Here is a 12,971-nt window from a genome sequence, read left to right as displayed (position 1 = left end):
TTTAAACTTAAACTAGACTTTTGAATATTTTGATTGTCAGAACTCTTCTAAAAAGTTTCTTAAAATGTTTTCCAAGATCAAAGATATTATGAATACAGCTCAAAAATATAAATATGAATATAACATTTAATTTTACAGAATTCTATTCTGCTTTATAAAATGAAAATGGAAGTTATTTAAAAGATATAACCAGCCTTTTGTTAAATTTGTAAAAACAAAGAAGATGAATAGAGAATTTGGGATGAGCAATGAGATCTTGGTCAAGGGGAAGAGTTTGGATATAAATGTAAGGGGTAAGGGAGAGGAACTGAAAGTGATACAAAAGTAAGCAGGAAACATTCCTAACAGTTCTGGAATTTGAAGAAGAAGTTTCTGTCTTGAAGTATACCTTTTAATGACTAAAACCTAATAATGCAAGCAGGTCATAAAATAAGTAAAGAAATAAACAGAAGCAAGACTACTGATGGTATCTTCTATCATCTACTAACCAAGGAAGGTGCAGATATTCTTTTAAAAGCAAATGGCAGATGTTTCAAAAATACATGAAATAGTAGTGAGAGGAACTTTAGGATCGTAAATCCATTGGAAGACAAGCTCCCAAGTATGGTCCTTTCAATTCCTGAGTTGTCTTACTGACAATCTATTCTTCAAAGAATAGAAGAATGAATGAGAAAATGAGGATATCAACTTATAGGAAAGACTTAGTCAATGAAGTGAAAGTAATAGGAACATTACGGGAAAGTGATCATGTAGTACTGGAGTTCTTGATTTTAAAGGAAAGAAAAGACATGTATAGTCAAAGACATATATGAACTTGAAAAAAATGGATTTTAATAAGGAATGATAAGTAGGATTAGATGGAAGCAGAAGTTAATATGTTTTCTTTTTGCCTGTCTGGTTATCATACATTTTTTCTAGACATTTAATCTTACAAAAAGAGCTAATGAGGAAAGGAATTCTTAAAAAGAAGACATTAAAACATAGTTATAAACAATTCCAGTGGTGGGGAGAAAGAAAACACCAAAACAAATCAGTGAGGATACCTTCACTGATAAATTAAGTAATAAAGTAATGAAGATCTGAAAACATAAAAGGACATAGCAGGAAGTGGAAAGAGGAACAGTTCTCCAAGGAAGAAAACACAGAGAGTCTGGAATTGAAAAGATAGTCAGAAACGTTAATACTCCGAATGACCCAAGGCTTGGCAAAGGATGTTAAAAATAAGAGCTTCCTCAGTTATGTTCAAAACAAAATGAAGTGAAAAGTATCTGGAGACTGCCTGCTCAATGGAGTCAGCAAAATGTTAATGGGAAAAAAGGCAGAGTTACTCAGCTCCTACTTTGGCTCAGTTTTCTCCAGTAATAGGGTATGTGCTCTACTGGGTTCTTATGAAGGAACAGAAACTGAAGCACTAGATTGATAGAAACACGTTCAAGAAATACGTATTGCAAATGAATTGCAATAGGAATTTGCTGATGATCCAGTCAAATGTTTATATATTATTCTGGAGAAATCGTGGAAAATGAATGAAGAGCAAATGTTCCCACTTTCAAACCAAAGGGTGGGGGGAGAGGATCCAGAGCTTACACAGTCAGTCATTCAGACAAAATATTTGAGAAGAGTCTAGAGTATATTGAATATTTCAGTTCTACTGTTTTGAACGACTGGAGGAGCACCGATATTAACAGAATTTTACCCAATTTCTGCCCATTTCTGGTCTGGCTGGTTAAATTTCTTAGCCCTGTTAGCAAAAGCACAATTAACTGTACCATTTCAGCTTACCCTTGCCCTTTATTTGGTAGTTGTACTTCTGCAGACAGTGGACTGTAAACCGGAATACTGACATCATATCCTTGTCGATAGGTCCATGTAGAAAAACCACCTCCTGCCAACAGAGCTCTGAGGATGACAGAAGAATACCAGATTTACATATGTTTTTTCAAATGTTCATTCATTCAAAGGACTTAGATAATCAGAGGTGAGATAAAACTAGAACAGAAACATACTGGTTGAAAGATAATAAGTATACAACTAAAGTCAATGTATTTAAAACTTAAGCCAGGAATTCAGGTATCCGTTTAACTAAACAGTTTCTATCTAGCTTTCAACTGCTATGAATGGTTGTTAAATGAAAAGCTGTAGATCAGTGATTTAATAAATGAGTAATATGAAAAGACAGCAAAGTTCTGTTGTGCAAGTATTTTAATTGTACCTTTTCAAGCAAGAAATAATATAACCTCTTACAGTATCAGATCCCCCCTACTAGATACATCTAGAACCAAAATACATGCTAGATTAATGGAGAATTTAGTAAGTAGAGATTTTTTAATTTTATTATTTTTATTATCCATTATTTTCTGTTAGGAAAATGACTTACACAATTCATAAACCTAGTTATCATAATGTAGGATTTTGGCATAGATCTTAAATTTATACAAATTCATGGAGATTTATAAATGTCAGGTTTTACTCAAGCTATTCTCCAGACACTCAATCCCATATTCAAAAAGTTCCTTACAGCAGAAGCTTCACAAACACAACATGGATAGAAAGTTGCTTCACTGCAGGCAAGATAGAATACATGTATATGGGGGGGGAAAATCAACCTACTGCAATACACCAAGATCCTGCCTTATATACTGTATAAGTCTGTTCTAAAGCTGAAATACTAGCTTTTTACAGATAAATGGTAATTTGACTGCTTTCTTCCTGCCCTGAACAGTGGAGATATTTGCTCAATGTTTATATAATAATTCTATCTAGCCTGATAACTGCTGGTTTCCACCTCATCAGCTTTAGATATGACATTTTAAAAGATGGTTTAAAATTTCACATTCTGGGATAGCAAACTTACAATTCGTTGTAAATTTTCATGGGTGAAATCAAATGCAACACTTCAACTGACAGAACCAAGACAGATTCCTACCAACTCATATGCATCCTCAACATTTGTTCAAGGAGAAACCAAAAACCAGATTTAAAGAGTATATGCAGGATGGAGGTAGAGGAAAGCTGTGCTTTTATTTATATAAATTTTGTAAGTGCCATCTGATTAACAGATGTAGAAGACAAAAAATACAGAACATTTAAGTCCATTGTCCCCTGATCGCATACTTGCTAGAAAAGTTTGGCTACCTATATCTGAAGACGAATAAATAAATTACAAAGACTTTTGGCCTACATTTTCTTTATTAATGCAGTTGATTGTTTTTAGGAGGAATGGAATGGGGTTTTGAGAAGAAACATTTAAAGACCTTAAGACTGCAAAACAATAATACTTGACTGCCCTCTGCAGGCTAGCCATGTTCCATCTATACACAAGATTTGACTTTTTCCTTAAAAGGTTTTTTCTTCAGTTTTTACATTTACAGTTAAATTCTAGAAACACATGCTGCATTACTCAGTTCTTTGCACAAAAATATTTTTCTTCTAACGCCTGTTTAATTATCCATACTAAAGCACATATAAGTTTAATAGACAACAATGCATATACTATATTCCTTTCCTGTACATTTGGATATACATACTAGAATTTAAAGACAATGTACATCACTTAAGTCAACATCAAACTTCCATCACTTTTAACTGAGAACAGCACTTGTTGTCATGTATTATCTACATAAATATAATGAAATATTGAGAGTAGCTAGACACAAACCAATGACTTTTATCTAGGGAGCTTTATGTTTTGAAAGGTTGTACTTTTCATCTTCAATAAGAATATGACTTTGGAGCAACTGTAAATTGGGGCAAATACTTTAAAGCTGTGTAGAGTAATATTTCTTAGAAAGGAGCAGAGATAAATCAGTGGGCCCTGTGTCTGTCTTCTCTTCTAGAATACCAAAGGTCAAACAGAGAAGTGTTCTCATTTACCGAATACCCCAATCCAAGCATATGCACATGGTCTTCCACTTCTTCACCTAACTTGTTTAGGGACCACTTAAAAAAAGATTGAAATAAACAACAGTGAAAACTGCCTACCTGTCCCTTGGAACATCCAATGCTGTGTTATAGTCAGGTGGTCCTCCAGGCAGCATATTGAATAAAAGATGATTTGTGCCTCGATCCCAACTAAGAAGATAAAGGAAATGAAAGAAAAATCGAGTACCACACAAAACAGGTACTTGAATTTTGGACATAAACAAAAACTCAAAGCAATTCTAAGACAAAACAGCTAACAAAAATTAAAATATCCCAGCTACCTTCATTCCTGATTTCTGCACCAACTAACAATTAGCCTGTTTGCAATCTTATACAAAACTATTAAGAAAGAAATTGTAAGAATCCAGTTGAACTTATTTCTACTGTATGGGTACAGGATCATAGCCTTAATTATTAATCTTTGGGAGAAAAGGGCACTCAGTAATTAAGACTGATATATCCACTGTTCTTCAACATCAAAAGCTAAAATGATATTCATATCCTGGCTATCACAGTTTCTCATAATCCCTATTCTTGATTTCCTATTTTAGCTCTGGGATTTACTACAAGGTTGCTGTAGGTAGGTACCGGGATAATTGTGCCAAAGCCTGAGCTGTTTCCTTAATGCGCAGTGTGTTCTGGTTCAGAACATCAATGGATGGTACAAATAGACAAGCACGATTGATGTCATCAGTGTAGAAGTCACTATCAGAAATAGCAGTTAATAGTTCATTGTATTCCTTGGAAATGGTATGACTGACTGGCATGTTGTATTCATCCACATACTTCTTCAGGGAATAAATATAGACTTTGATTTTATTTTTGGGATTGAAGCCACAGCGATAAACATCAAAACATGTATGCATCCGGCAGCTAAGATCTCCTCGTTCTGGAATGGCACTGTCTGCAGGAATCTTGATTACAGGTACATCATGAATACTGCGCTTCTCAAGGGTCCAGTCATTTGAGGACTCAATGGAGTGAGGCCAGAACTGGAACATGCCAGTGGCAATTAACCCCAGTAGCACAACAGAAAAAAGAGCAATGTAGTAGATGCGGTGTTTGGTCTTCATTCTTGGGATGAGGGCTGGACCCCGAGTGTTGTATTTGACTGACGCACACATAATGAAACAAGCCACCTCCCCACAAGCTTCTGTAAAACAGAATACACATGAAGAGAAATTAAAAGGGAATATTTTATTATTAAACCAGTAAAACATGTTTGCTGATAAAAATAAGTATTACATAGAAATTTCGATTCTCCTATCCAATTTCTGCTTTTTTAAAAAAGCACTTCTGACTTTTGCTTTATATATCTATTTTTCTCGAACTCTGTCTCATAGAGGATCAGCTTCATGAAAACACACAACAAAGCAAATAGGATATGCAACAACAGGGACCATATTGAATATATCCCCAAAGCAACTATACATCCCCAAAATAGCCCATTTTCTACCCAAAATAGAGAAACCTAAATTATCAACAGCACATGTACACATGTATATGAGCCACTTCAGTTAAATGTAAAGCAAGCAAAACAAAAGATATCTTCCTACATGGCCTGGATGATTTATTTCTTTACATTTATTTCAAAATTCATATCCCTCTTATTCAGAGACTCTAAACAGCTCACAACTCATTAATTCATAATCCAAAACAACCTATTAAATATAAGGATAAATCTGTTATTCTCTCTGAAGGAGCAGTTCTAAGACTCTGGGAATCATCTAGCTTCCTTATTCAGTTTGACTGGACACTAGGTGAAAGCTATCCAATACAATCAGATTATGATTTTTTTTTTAGAAGAGGGCACATCATTGCCTTCTTCAAGGTGGCAGGAACTACTCCTTCATTCAGAGAAGTATTAATCACCTCTGAAATCCATCCAGGCAACCTCTGCTCACTGTGTGAAGGAACAGCCAAGAGGCATATGGATCTAGACCACAGATGACAGAACTCATACTGCACAGTACCTATTCACATCCTCGGAGTCCACAATTATTGCATCTGAAGTAGCAGCCAGCATTGAAATCAACAGCATGCAGGTAGTCTGTATGTCCTGGAGTTGGTCTGGCCTCTTGGTGAAGCTCAATGTATAGAGGTGGAAAAGGGAGATTTAAGGATTCTGCCTGCAGTGCAGTACAAGGCTAAAGAACTGGGTATAAAAATTGGAAAGCTCAAAGGCATTTGGCAAGGTTTTGAATTTTAGCTACCTAACGTAAGAAAGACAAATTGTTTCAATTTTAGGCAAGAAACGGAGACCCAGCCTACAAATATTTTCCAGGCTTCACTTACCTGAAAACTACTTTTTCCAAATATAAGCTGCACGTATGTTGAACATCAACATACATCATGTAATGCTTTCCTGAAGAAAATATAAGCAAAAGCCTGACTTGTGATTCTCATTTGAATTCTAAAGGAGGGAACAGAAGTATTATATTGTACAAATCCTTCCAATATGATACCTGAAAATTTGTACTTAGAAACTGGCACCAGATTACAAAGTGACCTTGAAATACAAAATGGCAAGGCAGAAGAACTGGATAAGCAGACCATATGGGGAAAGATTTTGTACAACATGTTCAGGGGCTGAAACAGATGTCTTCTCTAAATATATCCAAGTAATAAAATTAACTCACAAACCATTACTAAATTTTCCCAGTTATATTTCTATTTAAGTTATCTGAGATTTCAATAATGGTTTGCAGTAAAATAAAAGCTTAGGGTTTTTTTTAATATTGAGAGTCTTGTCATTTTTTTAAAATTAGAAAACATTCATGCTTTGAATTAAGGCTCTCTAATTATACTTAATTAAGCACACTGTAATTAATTGTGGTGAACCCTATTCTCTTCTCCAGAGAATTTTCAATTTACCACATGCTGAGAAAAAAAGAACCACTTAGATTGTCACAGCAACCATCAATCAAATCTTTATTGCAGTCAGAGATCAGAACTGTGTGCAATTCCAAAAAGACAACCAAAATAAATTTTACATAAGATTTATGTAAAACTTATACATAAATGAGAAATAAACTGTAAGAAAAGCCTAAAAGACAGCACATAATTTGCTACTCAACCTTCCCAGACAAGCTGGTTTCCAACTTTTTGTTAAAAGTGGCTTTTCTATTTTTTTTCTAAAAACCTGTCAGATGAACATAATATACACCTATTAATAAGGAGCTCCATAAATAACTAGTACTTTGTTTTATGTATAATAAACAATTCCATAATACATATCATTAAAGAAATCTCTAAACCACCAAGATCTTCAACATATCCAAAGTAGAATTTATTACTGAGGATCCTTGCTTGTGTTAATAAATAACTTCAAATCAAATTTCTATGTGCTTTATGCCTTTTTTTTTGCAGTCTATTAAATAAATTATCATAAAACAGAATCACTGTTAATAACAGAATCACTGTTAACAATCAATTGGTTAATATAGTGCAGAACTTCTCCAGAAAGCTACTTGATCTTGATAATATTTTCTTCACAAAGATATTTTAATGGTTAACATACTGTCAACATAATAAAAGATCTTAGTAATGAAACTAATCCCCCACTCGCTTATCCACATATACAGTGGAATAACTTGGTTTCATATTAAGATCAGATATCTGAGACAACTCTTAATTTGCTAAGGAAAATATTTTCTTTCTCCAAGTATACTGCTATGGAAACTACTTAATCACCTATATATGGATTATTACTCACTTGTGAATTCACTGCTACAAAAGAAACACTTAGAAGTAACCAATAAGAAGCCATATATAATTTTCAAAGTCAAGTAAACTGCAGAGTTGAGGATTTTCCCACATCAAATGCTCAGCCATCTTCTCCATTAATTCCACAAATGATGGAGGGTGGGGGGGGGGAGATTGCACAGGTATCAAATCAGAAGGAAAAACTGAATTCTGCATCAGCCAAATTAGTTATAGAAGTTGTGAAAGAATTTTACTGATGTTAAAAACTGTTTAAACAAATCATTTTAATATCAGCAAAGACTTAGTGGAGAAACTGTCCTTATGCAATCTGGATTAGTGACTGCTTCTGCAATTTCCAGCACCTAGCAGCGGTGGCGCTGCAGGTTAAACCGCTGAGCTGTCGATCGGAAGGTCGGCGGTTCGAAACTGCGCGGCGGGGTGAGCTCCCGTTGTTAATCCCAGCTCCTGCTCACCTAGCAGTTCGAAAACATGCAAATGTGAGTAGATCAATAGGTACCGCTTCGGCGGGAAGGTAACGGCGTTCCGTGTCGTCATGCTCGCCACATGACCCGGAAGTGTCCTATGGACAACGCCGGCTCCAAGGCTTAGAAACGGAGATGAGCACCGCCCCCTAGAGTCGGACTCGACTGGACTTTACGTCAAGGGAAACCTTTACCTTTACTATAAGTAATTTAACCATGGCCTACCCAATTAACCCAATGTTCTGGTTCGTATAACAGACTACATTATATTACATTACATTATTACCAGCCACTCGGAATTGGTTCATACAACATGCTAGGAAAATGTGTCATGCAAGCACAGACATTTAAGGGTTTCAGATCTTAATCTGGAAATTTAGGACAAAAATGGTGTGAACCATCTGTGGGGAGAGTGGGACAGTTGGGATTCCTTGGAATAAACACATGGATTTATGATTCATGTATTTATGATTGCATAAACATGTATTTATGATTCAAACATGATGCACAAACATGTATTTATGATTCAAAAGCTTCACCTTCAAACACTCAAAATTAGGCCATTTAAAATTTAATAGCTGAATTCACACAACATGCTAAACCATTAATCATAATTTTTCAATGACAATGGTTAAGCTAAACCAAGCAAAATACTTTAAAGTTTAGCATGCTGTGTAAGCTAGGCTATCACTTTAAACCATAATGTGATTTGGCTTTGCTTAGCATGTTAAACAGTCATCAGTTTGTTAACCATGGTTTATCAATCACCATGTGACACAAATAAAACCAATAAAAAGGTAACAGACACACAAAGGCTGGCTAGCTTTATCCATCTTTATTACTCTTTCTACCTAACAGCAACACTTCTTGATCAATTTCATACACTTCCTTGGATTAAAAGTGTAATTCTCATACTCTTTGCTAATCAACCGTTGTCCGAATTTTTGTAACCTTAAAGGTTGTGAGGCTTAACCTCACAGAGGTGTATTTATGAACTGATTTTATCTTTTTCACCGTGAAGCACGAAGTTATGCTGGAGGAAGAAAACTGCGAGATGGGTGAAGGCATTCAAAGGGAAGAAACGGAGTATTTCAAGACAGCCACTCTACCCGCGCAGAAACCGACGCTACGCAGGGAGGTTTCGGGGTCTCAAAGAAGAAGTGGGAGCGTTTCACCTCCCACCTCTCTGAACACCTGAAGCCACGCTCTGCCTACACGAGACCGCTCTCCCAACCTTTGAAAAACCGAGTTGGAAGCACCCTCCGCAAGAGCCACGCCAGAACAACCTCGAGTTGTCACGGATACTTCTCTCACCTGCGGACCTTCCGCCCGACGGTTCGGCGGAGGGGACCGCGATCAGCAGACGCCCCTCTCGGCCCCTCCGTCTTCGCCAGCCACGGCCGACGTTTCCGGCTTCCGGTTGAATGTGACGTTATTTCCTGTGCGTATTCAGTTCTCCGTGAGCCGCGGGATCTCTAGTTCTGGAACTCAGCAGGTCTTGTCAGAATTCTAGACTCAGGGGGCGAGGGTGGTGTCTCGTTCTCGGAGCCACTGGCTAGAGACTTCTTCCGTCTCTGCAGCGGCCCAGCCATGATCCCTCAGATGTCGCTACCGAAAAAGAACAAACTCTAGATTTGGAGTCCTTTAAATTGCAGAGTGTATTGGTGGATCTTGAGTTCTAGTGTTTCTGTTCTTTAAGAAAACGCGCAAACCTGGTTTACCCATTCTTGCGCTTCCTGACCACGTATGGCATGAGTATTGCTCGTGTATACACTAAGATTAGTTCCTAATGGAAGTACAGCTATTAGGAGGCTCAGCTGTTCAGGAAGATGGAGTGCAATCGGTTTTGGAAAGGATGACCCTTTCCAGAATGCTGATGTTCAGATTATTATTTATTCTGCTTTTCAAATATATAACTCAAGGCAGCGAACATACTTAATGCTCCTGCCTCTTATTTTCCCCACAACAGCAACCCTGTGAGGTGGGTTGGCCTGAGAGAGAAGACTGGCCCAAAGTCACTCAGCCACCTTTCATGCCTAAGGGAGGCCTAGAACTCAGTCTCCTGCTTCCTACCCAGTACCTTAACGGGTACACCAAACTGGTATAGGGATGAAATTAAATCCATCATGGAACTGGCTTCTGTCTCGTAAATTAATGCTGCTATTGTATTACCTAGACGAAGATAGTCAAATCTCAGCTATCTATTTCAGCTTTGATTCGTGCAATCTGCAGGATTTCAGCTTTGATTCATCAGTCTGCCTTTCAAGAAAGCCTGAAACCATTGGATAGCATAGAATGCCTACTGTATGTATCTAATGCTTGGAATAATGTTACCCTAGGGATCTGTCATTTATTTGCTACATGTTGTTCCTCTCCCAAGATTCTTGGCTCTTGAATGTAAAACAAAATAGAACAGGATAAAATTCCATGAAACATAGAACACAGAAACACCTGTGCTATCAAACCTGAGTCAAAAGATAAAAATGGAAGCCCAACATCACCACTAAAAGTCTTAATGTTTGCCTGTACAAGACTAATGGCAAAGGTACAGCAAAGGAACTTTGGGAGGCAAATGTTCCAAATGTTGGGACTACTAAAATGAAGATCTGGCTTTGAGTTTATAGGGCCCTTCCTCCTCGTGGACTGGCACCCTAAGTATCACCTCCCCCAGTAATCACCCAAGAGAGGCAAAATCTTACCTAGTGGAGACGGTTTCTAAGCTAACCTGGGATTTGTGCCATGTAGTGTTCTATAGGTGAAAACCAGTAGTAAGAAGTCTGTATGATCAGTAAATATTAGCACATATATTAAAGTCACAGAAGAGGCAGTATTTCCATATAAGCTTTATATATATTGCCTCTTATGAGGTGTGGTTGTCAAAGTGCATTACGTATACATTGGTACATGGCATTTGGATTGAACAGTTTTTGTAATCTGGGCAATATATATCATGTTTACTTGCATGAACAAAAAAAGCATTAAATTGGAGCTGTATATTCATCATCATAAAGAAGAATAAATATTTTCTATATGAAGCTTAAACAGGGAAGAACTTGTAGTATGTAAGTAAAATTATACTTTCCTTTTTTATCATGCAGTATCTAATAAGAATTGACATCTATAGAGGCAACAATTTTATTTTTTGTAATAGGTAAGGTGATGTCATGTTCATCGTTTCGATGTGCATGGTACATCGTAACGGTTTGCATGCCAGAGCACTGACGCGCGTTCCTAGCTGGGAGGGAGCTGCTGAGAAACCTTGTACCAAGCGCTCTATCTCTGTTTGTTAGGCAGGAATGTGTTTGGGTTATCTTTTTGGTTCAAGGTCTTTTTGCCAGTTGATCAGCAGAACTCGTTAGGAGCACCTGGGAATGTGAATTTGAGACGTTTGAAGGGGGGTGGGACTCTGTTTGTAATGGGGCTATTTAGTTTGATTTTAGGCGCGCTTTTCTCATTCTCAGCTTTCATTATGTTTGCGCTCTATCCTTAATAAAATCAGAACTTAAACTTTGTTTATGAGTCTGAGTACTTTATTGGGAAAGGCATTCATTACAGGTGAGAGCATTTGTATGACTGAAGTTGCCTAACCCCCTGAAAGGAGGGGACAGCAACTCAAAATAAGAGGTGGAAGAGTCTGTTTAGCATATGATCTCTTACAGGTTAATAGATTATTCTCTTGATTTACTATTTTAGAAACATAGTTGCTACCATTTTATAACAGTCTGGCGCTGCGGGTTAAACTGCTGAGCTGTCGATCGGAAGGGCGGTTCGAAACCGCGCGGCGGGGTGAGCTCCCGTTGCTCGTCCCAGCTCCTGCTCACCTAGCAGTTCGAAAACATGCAAATGTGAGTAGATCAATAGGTACCGCTTCGGCGGGAAGGTAACGGCGTTCCGAGTCGTCATGCTGGCCACATGACCCGGAAGTGTCTATGACAACGCCGGCTCCAAGGCTTAGAAACGGAGATGAGCACCGCCCCCTAGAGTCGGATTCGACTGGACTTTACGTCAAGGGAAACCTTTACCTTTACCTTACAATAGATCACTGCAAGCATACTCCTTTGTAGAGAAATGTAGCTTAAATCTCAACGATTCATATGCTGTGTGTTTTGTGCTACTTGAAATAAATTTGCACAAAAATGAAGCTGATTTAAGGAGTTAATTTATTAGAGTAATCTTAAAACAGCTACATTCTTTTGAAGGAATTTTTGAAGCATGCACAGCCATATTAGGTATGATAATACATAATCTCTCAGCCCAAAACACCTCACAGGGTTATTGTTGTGGAGAAAATAGGAGGAAGGAGTCTTGGGTATGCTTGCTGCTTTGAGCTGACCAATTTTTTTTAAAGGTGGGATAAAAATATAATGTTTAACACTGATACCTTTTGTGCTGGATGGACAAAAATCAGGATGTTTTAGTTTTACAAACTGAGATACTTGTTTGCAATTATTGCAGAAAGTATCACCTCCAGTACTTTCTTTCCTCCATATATGCTATTTTTACATTCTAGACATTCCTTTAGCTCCACATCTAAAAAATTACTCTTTCTCAGAGATAAAGAAGAAACTCAGAAACATCCCTACATATCCTGGTTGAAACCTGAATATTCCTTTATAGGAATGGCCCTAAGTATAGTATTGGAGCGTTCTGACTTTAAAGTTTTGGAGCATTTAAAGCATTACTGTTGGCAAGCCAGCAGGGGAGAACAAAGGTGGTTCTGTGTATATTATTTTTTTACTGAGAAAATCCTTCATGTTAGGAACCTTAAGATTGCAGCCCTTCTTTAATGATACTTTTGTTCAAGTTGCAACTAAGTAAAAGAAGATAGGAACAGGGAACCCTTGCATTTGTCTTCTTTGCAAA

The 12,971-nt window shown here is 37.3% G+C and overlaps 1 protein-coding gene across 1 annotated transcript in view; it reads right to left on the bottom strand.

Annotated features, from left to right (window-relative positions):
* The window catches only part of EXT2 (exostosin glycosyltransferase 2), an 89,827-nt gene extending 80,313 nt beyond the window's left edge, over positions 1-9,514 (bottom strand). Inside the window, exons 1-4 of the mRNA XM_063289650.1 lie at positions 9,423-9,514; positions 4,510-5,074; positions 3,982-4,071; positions 1,783-1,899 (exon numbers count right to left, since the gene is read on the bottom strand). Of these exons, the coding sequence (XP_063145720.1) occupies positions 1,783-1,899; positions 3,982-4,071; positions 4,510-5,045 (743 nt within the window). The 5' untranslated portion in view covers positions 5,046-5,074; positions 9,423-9,514. The remainder of the gene's footprint in view (positions 1-1,782; positions 1,900-3,981; positions 4,072-4,509; positions 5,075-9,422) is intronic.
* Between the last annotated feature and the right edge of the window lie 3,457 nt (positions 9,515-12,971).

This window comes from Candoia aspera, chromosome 1, assembly GCF_035149785.1.
Source record: "Candoia aspera isolate rCanAsp1 chromosome 1, rCanAsp1.hap2, whole genome shotgun sequence".
Lineage (NCBI taxonomy): Eukaryota > Metazoa > Chordata > Lepidosauria > Squamata > Boidae > Candoia > Candoia aspera.
Note: the sequence above shows the minus strand (reverse complement) of the source record. Positions and strands in the feature narration are given on the sequence as shown.